Genomic DNA, 23,170 nt, shown 5'->3' on the forward strand with positions numbered 1-23,170 from the left:
TGGCTTCTTTTCTCCTATTTATAGTCCCCAATCTACATATGAATGTGTGGGTCTTGGTTTGGTTGGAGTTTCTCACACTCTGTAGCCAATGGGAGAGCTTGGTAAGACAATGAGGAATGCAACATGCTCACTGCTCTTATTGCTGGGGGACAATGGTTAGGTCTCAGGGGACCAGGTGGAGGGCTGGGGGTGATGGAGAGAGACTTACAGAGCTCTGTGTGAATCTGGGAAAGTGGTGACCCTGGAAAGCAGTGGTCACCAACCCGTCGATCTTGATTGACTGGTCGATCTTTGAGACCTTCCCTGTAGATATTTCCCTGAAAAAAAAATGTTAAAAAAAAATTAAAAGAAATGTAATCTTTCCCTGAGAGTCCACATTACAGTTCTACTTTTGTTTTGATGTGAAAAGTGATGCTGCATAAGATTACTGCACTTAGCACTGACTGAGAAAGTACATATTATAGTTCTACTTTGACAAACATATTTACAATTAGCATTTTCTAATGTTAATAATATGAGAGTCCACATTATAGTTCTACTTTTGTTTTGATGTGAAAAGTGATGCTGCATAAGATGACTGCACTTAGCACTGAATGGAAAGTACACATTACAGTTCTACTTTATAAAATGCTAATTGAAAATATGTTTGTCAATGTTAATAATATGAGAAAGTCCACATTACAGTTCTACTTTTGTTTTGATGTGAAAAGTGATGCTGCATAAGATGACTGCACTTAGCACTGACTGAGAAAGTACATATTACAGTTCTACTTTGACGTTTTAATGTTGGACCAAAGCATTGCATGTAATTAGAATACAGGCAAATAAAAGTCATTGTGATCTTGGGCTTAAAAAAGTTGGTGACCACTGCTGTAAAGAGACCAAATCTGCCGCCTGATGTTGGGATCAATGACACAGACAGAGCACACGCTCATTAATCCATCACACACGTGGGGGGGGGGGAGAGAGAGAGAGAGAGAGAGAGAGAGAGAGAGAGAGAGAGAGAGAGAGAGAGAGAGAGAGAGAGAGAGAGAGAGAGAGAGAGAGAGAGAGAGAGATTGTTATTCACAGCCGTATTAAGTTCATGCTTTGCTTGGATTTGTAATCAGTTCTAGCATGTTTAAAAAAAAATATATATATATATAAAGGTGCTATAGGTAAGTCAAGTCAAGAGTTTTATTTATCACAGCATACAAGCATACAGTGAAATGAGGGTGGTCATGCCCACAGCGATTGTGCAATAATACAAGTAATAAGAATAACATAAGAGTAATCATACATATAAAAAATAAGATACATCCACAGAACTTTTACAAAGGTGCAGAAAAATGGTATTGCTTCCCTTCCCCAAAAAAATATAATTTAAGGCATTTAGGCAGGTCCAATATTTGATTTGATTTGATTTGATTTGAAACCTTTATTTATTCAGGGAAGACAGTTGAGAGCAAACCCTGATTACATAATTTGGACATAGAACACACATTGCATACATACATACATACATACATACATACATACATACATACATACATACATACATACATACATACATACATACATACATACATACATACATACATACATACATACATACATACATACATACATACATACATACATACATACATACATACATACACACACACACACACACACACACACACACACATACATACATACATACATACATACATACATACATACATACATACATACATACATACATACATACATACATACATACATACATACATACATACATACATACATACATACATACATATACATACATACATATGTAGCAGGGTGGATTATCCCTGCTTCGTGGGAACGGGTGTGCACCGTCACTGGGTAGCGGGACACAGTAGAGCTCCGTCTGACTGCACCCTCATCTTTGGGCCTGGAGCGTCAAACTGGAGGCCGGCAGTGAGAGTGGATGGGGCCCGGGATTTACCAACCTGGTCTGGTACTCTGGTCTTCCTCGCCTTCCCGGGGCGGTCAGCAGTACTCCCCAACTTGCTCTCACTTCCCCCAATACCTCTGTAACCCTCCCACACCTAGTGACTGATAGATGAATAAATAGATTCGTTCCTCCCGCAAGCAGTACCCTCTCTTGAGGACCACTAGAGACCTTAATGACTGTAAGGGGAAAGGGTTAAATAATAATAATATTACCCGCATCAAAAAGGGTTAGGGTTAGACTCAATAATGGACACGCACACACACAATTCTCGTCTTAGTTCGTTTAGTGTTACTTATACTGGGCAGTGACAAGTATTACTGGCAGTGAGTCAAATGGCATATAATATTCTTATTCCTAATTACTAATAATAATAATATATATATAACACGTATACAATAATACCTTTCTCTAAGGCTTTACATATTACGGCAGCATTAATGTACCCCAGGAAGACCCAGGGTTAACTAGACGGGAAATCAATAGGCATGACCATACACGTTATCACACTCAAAGGAAATGAAAAGGTGGGCCCACTTTACCAAACAAAAGTCCTACACTAATGCCGGCATGTAATGTTTATGGGGTACCCCTATGAACTGTAGTTAGCAACATTAGCTTCGCCCGTAGGCCGCGCCACACTGTGTACTGTGCAATAGGATCTTGGGCACCGAAGCGCCAGTGTACTCAACCAAGATGGCGGCCTCGCCGCACCACCACTGTCCGGGTGGTAAGATGGCGTCGAACGCTCTCGTCTCAGGAGCTAGCAAGCTGTGTTAGGTAGAGGGGGCTGTAGCGGGCTGGAGGCGCGTGCTGGGTGATGGCGACCTCTGCTGGACGGAACGACCTCCCGTGCTAGGCTGACGACCGCCGGTGCTGAGCAGATGTAGACCGCCGGCGAAGACAGGCTGCTGGCTGCCGGTGCTGGGTTGACGCGCAATAATAATCTGGGGCTACCTTAAACTGAAGCTACTCTGTGGGTCCTAGACAGCCCTCCTGCTAGCCGAAACATACAACAACGCAGGGTGCCTCTAACCACCAGTCCTCTTCAGGCCACGCTGGCTGGGCACCTCGCTGGAGGGGATAACGTTAACATAAGCCAACTCTTGGCTATACCGCTTTCTTCTAGGATAACTCGTTGTATCACTAGGGTTATTCAGTGGGGACATGCAACACGCTACTACGCTTATATTTCTAGTATAACCCGTAATATATTCAAGTTCAATACGTTCACCCACGTAATCCACTACGGGGCTCTTCCAACGACACGACCACCCAGGTCCAAGTCCAACGTCGAAGAGGCTGGCTCTCCTCACTTCCGTTTCAGTTGACTTGCTTCCCCTCTATGCCTCTCTTGTGCGCTCCGCCTACCACCGCCGCGCCCTGCTGGTAACGCCAACTAGCCCCACAGGAAGAACTGGGTGGATTGAATATGATTCAGTTTACTGTTTATAATCCATATTCTAGCCGGTGAGAGAAGGAGAAACTCGCGTCATTGTTCGAGAGAATATCAATGGAAACTAGTTAATATGTCTTTGTGCACAAAGGGGAGATAAAAGGCAAGTCAGCACTTCTGAATAATAGTCACATATTCAGGGTGCTACACATACATACATACATACATACATACATACATACATACATACATACATACATACATACATACATACATACATACATACATACATACATACATACATACATACATACATACATACATACATACATACATACATACATACATATATATATGCAAACATACATACATACATACATACATACATACATACATACATACATACATACATACATACATACATACATACATACATACATACATACATACATACATACATACATACATACATGTGAGCTGTGGTGTTCCACAAGGAAGCATACTAGGACCGCTACTCTTCCTAATTTATGCAAATTACATGTCGTCAGCCTGTGACTGCAACTTGTTCCTGTTTGTGGACGACTCAGCCCTGCTGGTCTCTGACAAGAACAAGTTGCAGGTTGAAAAAACCCTCAGCTCGGAACTAGGCAAAATCTGCATATGGCTCGCTGATAACAAACTATCATTACACATGGGCAAAACAGAGTCCATTCTCTTCGGTTCAAATAACAAACTCAGCAAGACCGACGGCTTCTCAGTTGCAGTGGGTGACAATATTGTCACAAGGAAAGACGAAATTACCTACCTGGGTTCCATCCTAGAGGCAAATCTTTCCTGTGACAAAATGGCATCCAATGTAATAAAAAAAGTCAACCAACGAACTAGATTCTTGTACCGGATCTCCTCTCTGGTAAACAAGAATACCCTGAAGACTCTGGCAGGAGCACTCATTCAAGGGTACTACAACTATGCGTGCACCTCATGGTACCAAAGCACCTCAAAGGCGCTTAAAACAAAATTACAAACATCACAAAACAAACTGGTCAGACTACTACTTGACCTTACCCCCAGAACCCACCTCACCCCTGCCCACTTTGACAACCTAGGATGGCTTAGACGACAGAGTACAGCAACTTGCAATGAGCCTGGTCTACAAGATACACTATACGACTAAGGTACCCATGTACATGTCAAAATACTTCCCAAAGGTCATTGAATACCACAACCACTACACCAGAGGAAGCTCAACAAATCATGTTAAACCCAGATTCGGCTCAAACAAGGGACTAAATACGTTTCGCAATTATGCCACATCAATGTGGAACGCCCTACCCAAAGCTGTAAAGGAATGTGAATCCCTACCCACATTCAAAACCGCTCTTAAAGAGCACCTACGGGAGGCTGCAATTCGAAACTGGCCACCGTAAATGCCCAAAACCCCCACCACCTCCTAATAGACAGTCTCCTCCCCACCGCATGTATATATTCCCTCCCCGCCGTATGTATATCTCTCTCCCACCCACCCACCCCCTCCTAATGTACAGTCCCCTCCCCATCATATGTATATACTCTGTCAAGATCTAGGGGTAACAGTACTGTATATTTGAATACCGTTTATGTCACAAATGTATCAGTACTAAATACATATATGTCCCTATGCCATAAACGTCATGTATGTTGTGTATGTCATAAATGTCTATATGAATTGAAAATGGGGGACCCTGATGGAAACAAGACAAACGTCTTTCTCAGGTCTGCATCCCCTTAACAATTGTGTGTATTGAGCCGTACTGTATTGTACCCATTCTGCAATCTGTTAAATAAAGTTTTCATTCATTCATTCATTCATTCATTCATTCATTCATTCATTCATTCATTCATTCATTCATTCATTCATTCATTCATTCATTCACATACATACATACATACATACATACATACATACATACATACATACATACATACATACATACATACATACATACATACATACATACATACATACATACATACATACATACATACATACATATATACATACATACATACATATATACATACATACATACATACATATATACATACATACATACATACATACATACATACATACATACATACATACATACATACATACATACATACATACATACATACATACATACATACATACATACATACATACATACATACATACATACATACATACATCATGTTAAATAATGAATTGCAGGGAGAAAGAAAATCTAAATTAAAGATAATAATAATAATTTACATTAAGTTAACGGCTAAGAGACACATGGACAGTCCATACATAGCATGTCTTCAATAAGAACACTAAATGATTTTAAGGACACAAGTTTGTACAAATTTAAGAGTGTCCTGCAGTTTATTCCACCTTTGCGGGGCATATAAACTAAAAGCACTTTCTCCTGCCTTGGTGTTGATTGATTGATTGATTGAAAATTTTATTAACAGATTGCAGAATGGGTACAATACAGTACAGCTCAATACACACAATTGTTAAGGGGATGCAGACCAGAGAAAGACTTTCGTCTTTTTTTTTTTTTTTTAATATATATATATATATATATATATATATATTTTTTTTTAAACATTGATCTTAACTGATCACTGTGACTTTATTGCTTTTATCGTTATATATGCCTATGTTTGTGTACAGCACTTTGAGCTACATGGCATGTATGAAAGGTGCTTTATAAATACTTACTTACTTACTTACTTACTTACTTACTTACTTACTTACTTACTTACTTACTTACTTACTTACTTACTTACTTACTTACTTACTTACTTACTTACTTACTTACTTACTTACTTACTTACTTACTTGTTTACATCAGGGTGCCCCATTTTCAATTCATCATAACATATATGACATACATGACATACAGATAGACTGTACTGTTACATCTAGACATTTATGACATACCAGATCTACAAATATACAGTACTGTTTATGAGTACAAAAATAGTTTAAAAAGAGGTTGGGTAGGTGGGGTGGGGGGGGGGGGTAAACTGTACATTGGAGGTGGTTGGGTGGGTTGGGGGTTCGGTAGGCGGGGTGGGGGGGGGGGTAAACTGTACATTGCATGTCTTCAATAAGAACACTAAATGATTTTAAGGACACAAGTTTGTTCAATTTAAGGGTCTCTTGCAGTTTATTCCACCTTTGCGGGGCATATAAACTAAAAGCACTTTCTCCTGCCTTGGTGTCCACTCAAGGAGCATCAAGGTGAACGAGAGCTTGTGATTGAGTATGTTGTTCCATGACCCTATAAGTCAGCAGTGAGCACAGGTACTGGGGGAGTTTACCAGACAAAGCTTTATAAACAAATACAAGACAGTGTTGTTCTCTTCTTGTAGCAAGGGAAAGCCACCCCACCTTCCCATATAAAATACAGTGCAGAAACCACCAAAAAATACAAAATTCCTAAAGACTGACGTCAACAACCATCTGGAGGGAAAGAAGACCATTGGCCGGATCGAAGGGTACATAATATGATTCAAGAAACATTCAAACTAAATAAAACGTCACAATACCTGGTTACTTTTTATGAAGTTGGTGTAATATCTGAGTTCATGTTCACATTATAGGAATCCTTCTGTTGAACTCCAAATCTCAACACTCCTGGTATTCCTCCACAAATCTATCAGCATTAAACAGCAGGGTGGGGGTTAGAGACTGCTTCCTCCTGAAGTGTGCCGATTCCCCTTTGAGAATAGCCAGGTGCCGGTGGGGTTGATGATGCTAATGACACTGAACTGTGACTCTGCTCTCCAGAGCTTTCCCACACTCTGCCCATTGACAGAGCTTCCACTAAACAAAGGCGTGTGCCTGATTAATTGCTAACTCATCCGTTCACAATCAGTTCCATTAACCCCTGCATAGAAGGGAGAGAAAACAAGCAGAGACGGGGAGGAACCGAGACGTGGACCTCCGTAGTTATTTCCTTCACCAGCTCTGGGAAAATAATCAGTCATGGGATTCATGGGCTGAGAGGAAAATTTGCTTATACCAGTAAAAGCAGAAGAGGCTCATTTGATTGAGCAACAGATTTTACATGTTTAGGGTCTTAGAAACATACTGACATTTAAAATTTAGAATGTCATTAAGTGCATCTCTTTTAAAAGGGATTCTTGTTGTATTTTGGGTGCATACTGATGACGTATTTCACCTTTTTTGACAATTTACAAACAATAATGGTAAGCTAGGCTAACAATATGGCTAGTTTTTTTTTTTTTTTTTTTTCTCCATTTTCCTCAGATTTTTCTCCCATCCCAATGTTAGTCGTATGCCAATTCCCAGTCCCCACGCTGGTCGCCTAAATATTAAAGGCAACCAACTTGTGTCTAGCCACGCCCAACTTGCGTCTAGCCACGCCCCCGCGGCGACGCGGCAGAATTATGTAGCAGTAATCCCCCCTTTTTTAACATCCAGAACTAGCTCAATTGGTAGTTCTGCCTTGCTGTGGAGGGTTGGTGCCCAGGGGCCAGCCGTGTATAGGTGTAACAGACTGACAGCCAATGAAATGGGTGCATTTGTCACGCTGTCCAAGGAGCTGAACTGCTCTCGTGCAGCCGTGTTCGAATCCCGGTCGGGGCAAAAGCCTGTCATACATTATCAAAGATAAACAGCTATGTTGAATCAATAAACTTGAATATCACTAAATAAACATGAATATTGCACAGATTTAGATTATAATAGTAAAGCTATTATAATAGTTCAATGGTTGTGATGGCAAAGTTTGCGTCAGGTTCCTTACTGTATATTTGCATATCGTATGTCACAAATGTAACAGTACTATATACCTGTATGTCATGTATGTCCCTGTCATAAATGTCATGTATGTCATAAATGTCACTATGAATTGAAAATGGCAGACCCTGATGTAAACAAGACAAATGTCTTTCTCTGCTCTGCATCCCCTTAAACATTTTGTGTATTGAGCCGTACTGTATTGTACCCATTCTGCAATCTGTTAAATAAAGTTTTCATTCATTAATTCTGTCCCCGTCTCTCCTTGTTGCACATATTTAGATTATCATTAGATTGTAGCGGCAGAGGTTTTTGTCAACTTAAATCATGTTTCTTAATTTATGCACAGGACTGTGTGTGGATGACCACAGGCCTGTGGTCCCCAACACCTCTGGGGTCAAACACCATCTCCTCAGTCTTCTTAACATTTAAAACCAGACAGTTATTGTCGCACCAGTTTACAAACCACTGGATTTCCAAATAATAGTCAGCTAGGTCACTGTCATTCTTAATTAGAGCTAAAATGGCAGCGTCATCAGGAAATGTTCATATCATATCTGGTGAATTACCTAGCTCATGGAAGTCGGCCATGGTTCTCCCCTTGTTAAAGGGCGGAGACCCCTCTGACCTAAATAATTATCGCCCTATTTCCAGATTGTCTGTAATGGCCAAAGTCTTTGAATCTCTTGTAAACAAACTGAAAGAGTTTCTAGCTGACCATAATATTCTTAACAAGTCTCAGTCAGGCTTCAGATCCATAGTACTTCAGCGACTATGCTAGTCTCAAATGACATAATTGAAGCACTAGACAAGAAAAAACACTGTGCAGCATTGTTTGTTGATCTGTCTAAAGCGTTTGACTCTGTGGATCACGCATTACTGCGCCGCCGCGGTCATTTCAGGTTGTCAGTTGAGCTCCAATCTGCAGGTGTCTACCAGGGCCTCCAGAGGGCGCTGTTGACTGGCCTCTTCTCTTTGGTGATGCTGGGCTGGACTGAGGGGCTCAGCAGAAGCAGATCACTGTCCCTCATATTCTTATCAGACGACGGCAGGTTCTGGACGTGGTTCAACAGTCTTCTGTGGGACTGTGTCTTCATCTCATCCTTGGACAGGAAGTGCACCGTCTCTTGGACACACCTGGAGTAACCTTGATTGACAGCTGTTGAGCAGGAGGAGGAGCTCACTGTCTGGTACTGCTGCTGTCGTCTCAGCAAGCGAACTGTCATCTCCAGGATGTCAGCTTTCTCCAGCTTGGAGTCAGGCTGTTGGTTGAGGAACTCTGGACCCAGAAGAGACTTGAGCTGCTCAATGCGGCTGGTGATTCGCTCTCTGCGCAACTTCTCCACAAGTGGTTTTCTCAACTGCAGAAAGAAGAGAAGTCATTAATAAACGTAGTCTGGGAGAGAACATGAGCATGAACATTAAAGATCAATCACTGTGTTTAAAATATGAACTTCAATTTACCTTGTTGGTCAGTGTCAGGTGCTCCTTAGAATAGGTCATTGCTGCAGTGATTGTAGGAGCCATGGCTGGTCTCTGTGCAGTATTAGAGATCTCTGTGTAGAGAGAATCTGGTCTCTACTGGCTTCAAGTCAAGTCAAGTCAAGTCAAGACTTTTATTTGTCACGGCATACAAGTATACAATGAAATGCGGGTGGTCTTGCCCGCAACGATGTGCAATACAGTAGTACAACATATAATAGAATCCAATAGACAACATTGTGCAATAAACAGGTAACATAGTGGGACATCACGGTATTTGTACATAGTTATTTACAGAGCATGAAGGACATGCTAGGTCCCTTGGTAGTGCAATACACTGTTACTATACTATTTTTAAAGTGACCTTTCTTTGTGGCCATAAGTGTGGGCACACTTCTTCACTCCTACTTATAGTCCCCAATCTACATAATGTGTGGGTCTTGGTTTGGTTGGAGTTTCCCACACTCTGTAGCCAATGGGAGAGCTTGGTAAGACAATGAGGAATGCAACATGCTCACTGCTCTTATTGCTGGGGGACAATGGTTAGGTCTCAGGGGACCAGGTGGAGGGCTGGGGGTGATGGAGAGAGACTCACAGAGCTCTGTGTGAATCTGGGAAAGTGGTGACCCTGGAAAGAGACCAAGTCTGCCGCCTGATGTTGGGATCAATGACACAGCACACCACACGCTCATCAATCCATCACACACACGTGGGGGAGAGAGAGAGAGAGAGAGAGAGAGAGAGAGAGAGAGAGAGAGAGAGAGAGAGAGAGAGAGAGAGAGAGAGAGAGAGAGAGAGAGAGAGAGAGAGAGAGAGAGAGAGAGAGAGGGAGATTGTTATTCACAGCTGTATTAAGTTCATGCTTTGCTTGGATTTGTAATCAGTTCTAGCATGTTTAAAAAATATATATATATGTCCTGATTACATAATTTGGACATAGAACACACATTGCATATAGTATACATACATACATACATACATACATACATACATACATACATACATACATACATACATACATACATACATACATACATACATACATACATACATACATACATACATACATACATACATACATACATACATACATACATACATACATACATACATACATACACATACATACATACATACATCATGTAATAATAATTTACATTAAGTTAACGGCTAAGAGACACATGGACAGTCCATACATAGCAGCTCTTCAATAAGAACACTAAATGATTTTAAGGACACAAGTTTGTACAAATTTAAGAGTGTCCTGCAGTTTATTCCATCTTTGCGGGGCATATAAACTAAAAGCACTTTCTCCTGCCTTGGTGTTGATTGATTGATTGATTGAAAATTGTATTAACAGATTGCAGAATGGGTACAATACAGTACAGCTCAATACACACAATTGTTAAGGGGATGCAGACCAGAGAATGACTTTCGTCTTGTTTACATCAGGGTGCCCCATTTTCAATTCATCATAACATATATGACATACATGACATACAGATAGACAGTACTGTTACATCTAGACATTTATGACATACCAGATCTACAAATATACAGTACTGTTTATGAGTACAAAAAGAGTTTAAAAAGAGGTTGGGTAGGTGGGGTGGGGGGGGGGGGGGTAAACTGTACATTGGAGGTGGTTGGGTGGGTTGGGGGTTCGGTAGGCGGGGTGGGGGGGGGGGGGTAAACTGTACATTGCATGTCTTCAATAAGTAAGGACACATTTTGTCCAATTTAAGGGTGTCCTGCAGTTTATTCCACCTTTGCGGGGCATATAAACTAAAAGCACTTTCTCCTGCCTTGGTGTTCACTCAAGGAGCATCAAGGCGAACGAGAGCTTGTGATCGTGTATGTTGTTCCAAAGCTTTATTAACAAATACAAGACAGTGTTGTTCTCTTCTTGTAGCAAGGGAAAGCCACCCCACCTTCCCATATAAAATACAGTGGTGGGTCAGAAACCCCCAAAAAATACAAAATATTGAAATTCTTTTATTGGGAAAACCACTTGAGATACAGTATCTCGTTTTCGAGAGGGTCCCACATTTTGTGCATTGTAACACATGACACACAACAACAACAACAAAAATTAAATAAATACAGGACATACAAAAACACAACAGAACAAGTACACATTGTAAGAGGATATGTCTCATTATGAGACGATATGTCTCAATCTCCATCATAAGAGGCCCACTCCACGGCAGTCACATGACGCTGCCACCGCAGGGCAAACAAATATACTTACCCTGCGATGACACCGCCAGGCAGCCGCCGCGAGAAAGGCCCAACAAAACATTCAAAGGGGGAGTAGAATACAGGATGTAATAGAAATTGAGCTCCAGGACTGGCAGGAGAAGAGGAGCAATCAACCCGCCCAACGAGCGCCCAAATCAACCAATCGACCCCCCCTGCCTAAAAATAGGAGTAGAGCCAACTAGCTAACCCGTAACACCCGCATAAAGGACGGCTGTGCCCCACATCCCCTCACCAGCGCAGGAGCCCCACCAAGGAAGCATGTACACTTGACCATAAAATTAGAACAAAGAGCATTTTTAAAGAGGTAAAATTAAGATATGGATCGAATGGTCACCGGAAGATTGTTCCAGTACGAAGGGGCTTTGAACATGAAAGATTTCTTGGCCATTGCTTTTGAAAATGGAGAAACTGTGAAAAAATACTGTACAGAGTGTCTTAAGTGCAAGAGAAAGGGACCATCAACTGTTTCAGGTAAGCAGGATAGTCAGAATGGATACATTTGAAATCAATTGCAGCCAATGTCTCTGTCTTCTTAAAGTAGGAGAAGGCCAGTCTAAGGTTTGATACATAGTACAATGGTGGGTTGTGAACGGACAGTCAAGAACAAATCTGCATAGTCTATTGTAAGCCACATTTAGAGGTGATACATGGGTTTTGGAGGCAGCTTGATAGACAACATCAGCATAGTCCATTAATGGCAAAATAAGTTGTTGTGCAAGTCTCTTTCTAACAGTGAAGCAAAAACAATGTCTAGCTCTATAAAGGGCTCCAATGCTGCGATTCATTTTAATAACAGTAGAGGTAATATGGAAATTGAATGAGAGTTCGGGGTCAAGCCATACTCCCAAATACTTGATGCGTTCAGCTTTATGCAGAGGTGTATTATCGGCACATAAGATAACGCATGCCTTAGATTCGGTTGCCTTCAGTCTTTTCCGAGTACCAAAAATCATAAAGTGCGATTTGGTTTTGTTTAGTATTCGTTTATTTTCAGCAAGCCATTTCTGTAGTTTCTTAAAGTCATATTGTAAGGCTGATTGAATCTGTGCTACATTATTTTTGGATGTATACAACACTGTATCATCTGCATAAAGATGAACGCTGCAATCAGAACAGACAGAAGGTATATTATTTATAAATATTGAAAAAAGAAGTGGACCAAGGGTTGAACCTTGCGGCACACCACGTTCTTGGACCATTGTATCCGATTTGAACCCTTGGATGACAACACATTGTTTTCTATTATGAAGGTATGTATTGAACCAGAGTAATGCATTGCGTGATAGGCCAACAGAGTGAAGTTTATCTAGAAGTAGGTGGTGGTCAACTAAGTCGAAAGCTTTGCTCAGATCGATAAGTTAATTTACCATCGTTAGTTGCAGAAAAGATGTCGTTTGTAAGCTTTAATAGAGCTGTTGATGTTGAGAATTTTGACCTAAAACCAGATTGATGAGGTGATAAAATATTGTACTTGTCAAGAAATTTAGAGAGCTGATTATATATCGATTTCTCAAACACTTTGGCAATAGAACAAATAATTGCGATTGGTCTATAATTATTCATTTCAAGTGCATCTCCACCTTTATGCAACGGGGTAATACGAGAGCACTTCCATATGTCAGGCATTTCGAATGTGGACAGTGACATATTAAACAGATCACATAATGGGTACATTAGAATATGGGATGCAAGTTTGAGGAATTTAGGTTCTAAACCATCTAATCCAGGACCACCACTTACTTTTAGGCTATTGATGGCATCAAGGACTTCCAAAGGTAAAATTTTCATAAAAGAGAAGCTATGATCAGGAGGCCTATTACTGAAGAGATCAGACACGGGATCGAGTGATGATGCAGCAGTGACAGATGAAAAATGCTGGATGAATGACTGTGCAATCAGCTGTGGATCTCGTATAATAGTGTTCACTTTTATCTGGTCAATAATATTATTTTTGGATACACCAGTTAAAGTTTTAATCTTATTCCAGAATTGTTTGGGATTTTTGAAATCACGAGCTAAGGAGTCCTTAAAATAATTGGATTTGGCATTTCTGACCATAGTCTTGCTAACATTTCTCAGCCGTTTATACTCCTCCCAGACAACTGGGTCCTTGTCTTTTCGGAATCTGGCCCAGACTCGATCCCTATGCCTGAAGCTGCTTATAAGATCCGGTGTTATCCATGGAAGATGACTTCCCTTAACTTTAACAGATTTTAGTGTATGTTGTTCCAAAGCTTTATTAACAAATACAAGACAGTGTTGTTCTCTTCTTGTAGCAAGGGAAAGCCACCCCACCTTCCCATATAAAATACAGTGGTGGGTCAGAAACCCCCAAAAAATACAAAATATGAATGTTGTTGTTTACATGTATCCCCTCCCTACTTCCTATTTCCCCATGTGGAATGCACCTGATTGGATAAATGGCATGCTGGTGCTCTATAGCACTTTTAAGTTACATTCATCATCACTTTAGTTTCATTTCTAAATGGGATAATGAAATGATTTAACTTTCCAATACAGTGGTGGTCATACATGTTATTCTTGCCTTGTGGCTGCTTGGTATGAATAGAGAGCTAATCCAAGTTTCCCACGTGTTGTGTACTGTGGTCAAACACTAAAAGACTCTGAATTGACTTTTATTAATGGCCATTGGCTTTGTGTAGCTTCTTAAAGACTGACGTCACCAACCATCTGGAGGGAAAGAAGACCATTGGCCGGATCGAAGGGTACATAATATTATTCAAGAAACATTCAAACTAAATAAAACGTCACAATACCTGGTTACTTTTTATGAAGTTGGTGTAATGGTTCATGTTCACATTATAGGAATCCTTCAAAAACTCCAAATCTCAACACTCCTGGTATTCTTCCACAAATCTATCAGCATTAAACAGCAGGGTGGGGGTTAGAGACTGCTTCCTCCTGAAGTGTGCCGATTCCCCTTTGAGAATAGCCAGGTGCCGGTGGGGTTGATGATGCTAATGACGCTGAACTGTGACTCTGTTCTCCAGAGCTTTCCCACACTCTGCCCATTGACAGAGCTTCCACTAAACAAAGGCGTGTGCCTGGTTAATTGCTAACTCATCCGTTCACAATCAGGTCCATTAACCCCGGCATAGAATGGAGCGACAACAAGCAGAGACGGGGAGGAACCGAGACGTGGACCTCCGTAGTTATTTCCTTCACCAGCTAAGCAGACATGGGATTCATGGGCTGAGACGTAAATGTGCTTATACCAGTAAAAGCAGAAGAGGCTCATTTGATTGAGCAACAGATTTTCCATGTTTAGGGTCTTAGAAACATACTGACATTTAAAATTCAGAATGTCATTAAGTGCATCTCAGTGGGATTCTTGTTGTATTTTGGCTGCATACTGATGACATATTTCACCTTTTTTGACCATTTACAAACAATAATGGTAAGCTAGGCTAACAATATGGCTAGTCTTGAAATAATATTTTATTTACAATATTGAAATTGAAATTCCAGATATTTAAGCATTGATTGCTATTACAAGTCAGTTTAGCTAATGATGTGAATGATGTGTGTTGCATTTTCAGTGAGGACATCGCCTCCTATTCATTTTCCCAACTGTCTTCTTCCTACTGTATATTCCAACCTCTTTGCTACAAGCCATAATGTTGTGCACATACCCAGAAGGCCTTGTGGTCCGACGAAGACTGAGCCAAAGAGATTGAAATATGAACTGTGGGAGGCAGCAATAGGATATGCCACAATGCGTCTAGTCTGCCGGAAATCTATTAGAAGAAGAAGAAAAGCTGCTTGAGGTGATGTATAGAAGTAGAACGTTTGCACTCATTGTAATGGTTGCAAGGAGGTAAAGTATTGACCTGACCATCTGGGAAGTTGTCCTTTAAAATTATTTGGAATAGGACCTGCTCTTTAAAAATATACTTGGCAGATTTGCCAGTAGTCGCCAGTAGGTCCTCAAATATAGGCCAAACCATCATGGCTCAGGCACAAGCTCATACATTGAAGCCTGAGTAGATGGATTCTTGTGTGATTTTGTGATCCAGCTGCCATGCAAGGTTAGTAAAGCATATTGTTAGATGAATGACATGTTTGGATTACACAATGGAGTTTCAGCTGATGTCATTTTGAACGAGAACTATGACTGAAATGCATGGGTCTTCAAAGTAGCTAAAGAAATGAGTGCTGACCTGGCTGCCTTCTGCTCAATGAATGTACAGCACAATTATTAGCTTAAGTTCAAATAAAAATAAATGTCTACAGTCGAATATTGTCAAAATGTATGTTTTAGGTGAAAAATGTGAACTTAATAAACACTGTGATAGCTGACTCAACTTAAATGACGTTCCTGGGTCATCTTTTTTATAGGGTGCCATTTGGACTTCATAAATTGGTATACATTTTTTTTATTTACCTATATTTTAATGTTCTATTATATAAAGGACATCTCTAATTAGCTGAAAAACATATTGGTTGAGCTCAGGCACCCAAATTGTATAATATTTAGATATATTAACAACATGTGTCACAAGGGATATGTCCACCCTGTTAAGGACATAGACATAACTGTTTAATTGTGTTTTCAGTGCATGATTGCTATTAAAATGATTAGTTTATAGGAATTGTATGTCCCTCACTCTAGTCAGATATTTATTTTACAATACAAATGGAAATCCCACATGTTTGTTTAAGGCCGTCCTAGGGAAGCTTCCCCTATATCTTTCCAATCTAATTAGCTTTGCCTCTAGTCTAGCGGCTACCATACCAGGTCCACAAGATGGCTACTTAAAAGAAAAAACGAGAATACACACTTTTTCAAGCTTCGCACATTGGGCATGGAATGGGCTACAGGACCATATCCACCTAGATACCCTGGTCTCACTCTGCAAATTTAAATCTTTATTACATAACTTCCTATAAGAAGAACATTGCTGCTTTTTGTAATTGGGTCCAAACTGCAAAACTGCAAAATTACTGTATTACCCTGTATTATACTGTCATACACTTTTACTATTATGTAGACTATTCTGTTTTGTGTTTTTGTGTTTACATGTGATGTATTGTACATTACATGCACTTTTATTATGTTCTTGTGTGATGTATCTCTTGACTCAAACCTCACTTCTGTGCTCTTATTGCTTGATCTCAGTGCAGCCTTTGACACTATCGATCACTCGATTCTTCTAGGTCGGCTTGATAATCATGTTGGCATTCGGGGTCTCGCACTAGCTTGGTTTAAATCCTATTTAACTGATAGAACACACTGCGTGGTCTATAATGATTTAACATCTGAGACCCTCCCAGTGCAATGCGGTGTCCCACAAGGCTCTGTCCTGGGCCCTTTGCTATTTTCGATTTACATGCTACCCCTCGGCGATATCATACGCAAATTTGGCATAAACTTTCATTTTTACGCTGATGACACCCAATTATATATACCTATTAAGCCAAATGATTCCTCCCAACTACAAAACCTTGAGGCCTGCTTGCTTGCCGTCAAAAAATGGATGTCGCAAAACTTTCTACTCCTTAATGCAGATAAAACTGAGATGTTAATTGTTGGCCCCCCAAACCACAGAGGCCTGTTTCAGGACATCTCCCTCAACTTTGGTACCTGTCATGTATCCCAGAGCTCCACCATAAAAAACCTCTGAGTAATTTTTGATTCCTCCCTCTCATTTAATGCACATATAAAAAAATTCACCAAAATTCCATCTTCCATCTTCGTAATATCGCAAAAATACGCCCCATTTTAACTCTGGCTGATGCTGAAACCCTGATTCATGCTTTTGTCTCATCACGTCTGGACTACTGTAATGCACTTTTTTCAGGCCTACCTAATTCAAGCATAAAAAATCTTCAACTCGTGCAAAATGCGGCTGCACGGATACTAACTAGAACTAGAAAATTTGATCACATCACACCAGTTTTGTCCACCCTACACTGGCTTCCTATCCAAGCCCGTTCTGACTTTAAAGTGCTACTCCTCACCTACAAAATTTTAAATGGGCTTGCACCGCTCTATCTATCCAATCTCATCTCCCGATACTCGCCCGCTCGTGCTCTGCGCTCACAAAATGCGGGGCTTCTATCGACCCCTAGGGTTAAAAAGATATCCGCCGGCCACAGAGCCTTTGTCTACCGCGCTCCCTACCTGTGGAACAAATGACCTGCCGTCATCAGGGGCGCCTGCTCTGTCGAAGCTTTTAAATCCCTGCTTAAGACTCATCTTTTCTCTCTCTCCTTCAACCTACCCTGATCTCACCTGGTCGGGGACTGACCTTTAGATTAATCTGTGTAGTTTAGTTAGGGTACAGGGTACTACATGGTACCACAGAGTACTACATGGTGCTACATGGCACTACAGGGTACTACATGGCTCTACATGGCTCTACATGGCACTACATGGCTCTACATGGCACTACAGGGTACTACGTGGTACTACAGGGCACTACAGGGTGCTGCATGGCACTACAGGGTACTACAGGGTACTACAGGGTACAACGTGGCACTACAGGGTACTACAGGGTACTGCGTGGCACTACAGGGTACTACATGGTGCTACATGGCACTACAGGGTACTACATGTCTGCTCCTTTGCAGCACCACAAACATGGGAACTCTCTAACTCTTCCCCCCCCCCCCCTCCCCCCCCCCCCTTCTCTCTGAGTGCCCGTCTCCTGGCGCTGACTAAGGTGATGGATGCCTCGGGGTCTTGGCCAAGATTGTAGTGACTGCTCTACATGCACCTCCGAGGCCTTGGATCAGTTATTCACCGTCGTCTGTCCGTGGTCCTGTCAACTGATTAACAGTACTAACAGACTGTTAACACTTTGAGCGCCACGCCTGGTTTTCCGTTTTACCGGCTGAATGCCACCATCGGCGCCAATGTTAACGTTAATATCGCCTAATCTATGTTTTAAATTATGGCTATGTGTCTAATCTGCCCATCGCATTATCAAAGACTATTTTCCAGTCAGTGCTGTCAAGGCAGATTGTTTTTTTATCGCGTCGTTTCCGTTTCAGAGCAGTTAGAAAGGCCCCCGTTTTGATATAAAAAACAGCTCATTCTGGAGCATTCTATGAAAATCGTCTTTTAGTGGAATATTCCACAACGTTGATATTCGTCTGCCTTTTTATGAATCGTTTTCAAATAAACGCTAGATGATCAATATTATACGTGCACGCAAGCACATTACGGCCGCGCACGGATAATCGCTCCGTTGATTTCCTCACAGAGTTTTACAGTGAAACCGAAAGAAGACATTTCACAAAACAGCTTATAACTTCATCAAACTTACTCTGATTATCCTAACACTGATAACATAGAGTCCTTACCTGACATCAGATGGTATCCAACTGGTATATTCCAATTCCTGATCACCATTCGAAAAAATCGATACGTGTATGGATCCAACGCGATACTGTAGATCTCCATGATCAGCGGGGATCTGAGGTTCCAGAATGAACTGTGGTAACCCCGGCTGGATCAGTGAACTGGAAAATGTGGAGTACCGGATTTTTTTCCCCATTCATTTTCATTGAGTCCATTCCAAAATCACTTATGTCATCTGGGAGACGACAGGGGGCGCTTTTTTCCACAGTGATCGCCGGCGCCGCTCGGCTATACTCGGGTAGGCTCGGGTGATGCAATAATTTTTCAGATCGCTAAAAAAGAAAAAAAAGAAAAATTCCGAGAAATCTCGTGAGTGGCTAGCAACCACATATAAAAAAAACAGAGAAATCTCGTGAGTGGCACTCAAAGTGTTAACAGATTAACAGTCAACACGGTTTCATTGCTGGGTTAAGTACTTCTATTCTATTCACATAATACGCTTACTTCATATATCTACTCCATTCACATATATGCCTACCACTTGTATCTATTGCTATGTCCGCCCACTACAATCTCATGAGCTGTCTAACGCCTGTCCCGTCTCCCTGTCCCCCTATGACTTGCTGTCCTGGAGTGTTGACCGGAGTGTTGGACGTCCCGTGATGAAGGCCGGGAGGTTGCGACCCCCTCTGCGTGCCCCCCTGTCTCCGGAGGTCTCGTAGTGGTGACCGGAGTGCCGGATGTCCCGCGATGATGTCGGGGAGTTCGCGACCCTCTCTGCGCCGCCCCCTATCTCCCTGTCTCCGGCTGTCCCTGAGCAATGACCGGAGTGTTGAATGTCCCGTGACTAAGACGTGTCCCTCTTTGCGCCGCCCCTGTGCCTCAAATAGATCCGCTATCAGCTCTATCTTTAATCTTTCAAAATGTTCAGTTGCTATCGCTATTAGCTCTATCTTTAATCTTTCAAAATGTTCAGTTGCTATTGCATGCACTCATCTGTGTTTCACTACACACATGAGTGCATGCTTACCAACTGTCCGTCTGCAACACTACTATCACCAACATCTAAGAAGGGAGATCCCCCCTTGAATGGCCCTTCTAAGGTTTCTCTCCTCCACACTGCCTGTGGAGCTTTTTTCCCTATTGTTAGGTTTTAGTGAGTTTTTCCTTACCTTCGCGTGGGGTATGTCTGGGAGTGCTTGCATTCTTTCATTTATTTGCATTCATCTAAAAAATTTTGGACCTTATGGTGTTCTTGTTCTGTTCTTGACTTATTGTTATGTTTTCTTCTTGACTTGTTTAAAGAAGACCTGTACGGCCCATGGGGACTTTAACGTGTGTTGTCGGGCCCTATAAATAAATTTTATTTGATTTGATTTGATGTATCGCACATTTTATTGCTGTCTAATATATTGCAAATGTTACTGCTGTCATCTTGGCCAGGTCTCCCTTGCAAAAGAGATCTTGTATCTCAATGGGACTTCCTGGTTAAATAAAGTAAAAAAAAATATAATAATAATAACTGCACATTATGAGAACGGGACATATTCTTCCACTTAAAAAAAATAAGTGAATTATAATAATAATTACCGTAGTCAAAGTTTCTAGCATGTATAATCAACCCCTTCCACATGTTTATGTAACTACAAATATACACTTTATATTTGGTAATCTCATTCAACTATGATAGAAAAATACCAACATACCAGGATGGACAGAGGTCTAACAGGGTGGACACAGTAGAATAACAGGGTGGACAAAACAACAACAAATTACAAAACCGTAATGTGATTTAATTAATTGTATTAATTCTAACATGAATAAACCAATGCACGTGGGGATGAGAAGCTGGTCTCACACTTTGAGTATCTTTTTTTTTATACTTTTCCTTCATTCTCATCTCTCTATCCAGTTGGGCCTTTAGGATGGTTATCTCCTGTTGGAGCTTTCTCTCTCACCCTTGTCCACTTTTCTCTCTCTTTCCAAAGGTATTGTCTTCTCTCTGGGTCAGCAGCAGCACGGTGATTCAGCTACACTTAGTGGGAATGCCATTCCTAAACAAATGCATGCATTTCCTTTAGGTATCTACCTATATCCTATACATAATAATTTACAATATAATATACATATCAGTGTTTCCCCCAGGATTTTATTTTGCAGCAGCACCTGGATCCAATGGGAGCTTTGCCCCCGTTGCACCTCATCCCATTGTGTTAATTTATCAGTGTAAGACAACCATGGGCAAAAAATGCACTAGTTATAAAAATGAAATATAAAGAAATGCTGCTGTTGCATGCATATGGAAAACACTGCATACATGGCAACAAATCTTGTTATAAGTCAACATTACTATATATATGTGTAACAGATGGTATCGTGAAGCGCAGTCACGAAGGGATGGGGTGAGTAACGGTGCTATGGGTTGAACTCACTCTCATCCTCAAAAGACACAGACACGTTACAAAGCAGTGAGTTCACTTCTTGGTATAGCGGTCTGTGCTGTTGCAGGTGGCGTGGGAGACCCGTGTTCGAAACTCCCTCGGGCATCGAAGTTTGAGGTGACGTTGTCACAACCGTTACAATGGTGCCGTGACCCGGATGCCTTGGGTGGAGTGGAGTCAGTTTAAGGAGGGTGAGTGTAACGGATGGTACTGTATCATGAAGCGCAGTCACGAAGGGCTGGGGTGAGTAGCGGTGCTATGGGTTAAACTCACTCTCATGCTCAAAAGACACATAGACACGTTACAAAGCAGTGAACTCACTTCTTGGTATAGTGGTCTGTGCTGTTGCATGCGGCGTGGGAGACCCGTGTTCGAAACTCCCTCGGGGCATCGAAGTTTGAGGTGACGTTGTCACAACCGTTACAATGGTGCCGACTGACCCAGATGCCTTGGGTGGAGTGGAGTGAGTTTAAGGAGGGTGAGTGTAACGGATGGTATCGTGAAGCGCAGTCACGAAGGGCTGGGATGAGTAGCGGTGCTATGGGTTAAACTCACTCTCATCCTCAAAAGACACATAGACACGTTACAAAGCAGTGAACTCACTTCTTGGTATAGCGGTCTGTGCTGTTGCAGGTGGCGTGGGAGACCCGTGTTCGAAACTCCCTCGGGGCATCGAAGTTTGAGGTGACATTGTCACAACCGTAACATATGTCCACCCTGTTAGGTTAATGTCCACCCTGTTAGTTGAATATGGCTAACAGGGTGGACACTAACAGGGTGGACATTTTGAGCTAAAGTTAGCCTTTGCATGTTCTCCCTGTGCTCGCAAGGGTTTCCCCCCGATAAGAGAAACTCAATGGAAAAACATGCACAACAGATCGCTGACGCTGACGAAGACGGGCAGGAGCACTTGGATTGGTCCCCGGGGCGCGGTACCTCGCCAACGTCCCTATCTGCTCTCGACTGCCCTTGGGGGGAAGGAAGACGGGATTGGTCAAGCGCAGAGACTCAATCGTATCGGCGACCCAAAAAACAATGCATGTTTGTGTGTGTGTTCCTGTGTGTGTGTGCCACCCATCGCAAGTGTGTCGTTGCATGCCGAATAAATGGGGTTTATGAGGAATATTTTTTTCCCCTACTTTTTCTCCCCCCTTTTTCTGTATTTTTCTCCCATCCCAATTGAGTCGTTATGCCAATTCCCTTCCCTACCTTCCTGGTTGTTGCGCGCATTTGCCCCCCACTTGCCGGTCTAGGGAGGGTTGAAGACTATCACATGTCTCCTCCGATACCTGCTTCTTTTCACCTGACAGCGAGGACTCTCATTGGGTGAGTGTAACGCGTGGGAGGATCACACTACCTCACCCAGATCTCTTCCTCGCTGAGCAGGCGCCCCGACCGACCTGTAGGAGTCGCTGTTTACAACGACCAGGATACACACCCCACCGGCTTCCCACCCGCTAACACTGCCAATCGTGTTAGTATGGACGGCCGACCAAGTCGGAGGTACCGCTGACAGCTGGAT

At 41.8% G+C, this 23,170-nt stretch overlaps 1 protein-coding gene across 1 annotated transcript; it reads right to left on the reverse strand.

The window, feature by feature from the left end:
- Positions 1-9,068: 9,068 nt before the first annotated feature.
- On the reverse strand, positions 9,069-9,695 carry LOC311230965 (transcription factor HES-5-like; the record flags this gene model as incomplete). The annotated part of the gene is made up of 2 exons (XM_084317421.1): positions 9,601-9,695; positions 9,069-9,497 (listed from the first exon to the last, which is right to left on the reverse strand). Exons 1-2 carry the CDS (start codon positions 9,661-9,663, stop codon positions 9,069-9,071), a joined length of 492 nt encoding a protein of 163 aa, XP_084173547.1. The 5' UTR covers positions 9,664-9,695.
- Between the last annotated feature and the right edge of the window lie 13,475 nt (positions 9,696-23,170).

The sequence above is a fragment of the Notolepis coatsorum genome (genome assembly GCF_963971535.1).
Source record: "Notolepis coatsorum genome assembly, chromosome: 6".
In the NCBI taxonomy this organism is placed as follows: Eukaryota; Metazoa; Chordata; class Actinopteri; order Aulopiformes; family Paralepididae; genus Notolepis; species Notolepis coatsorum.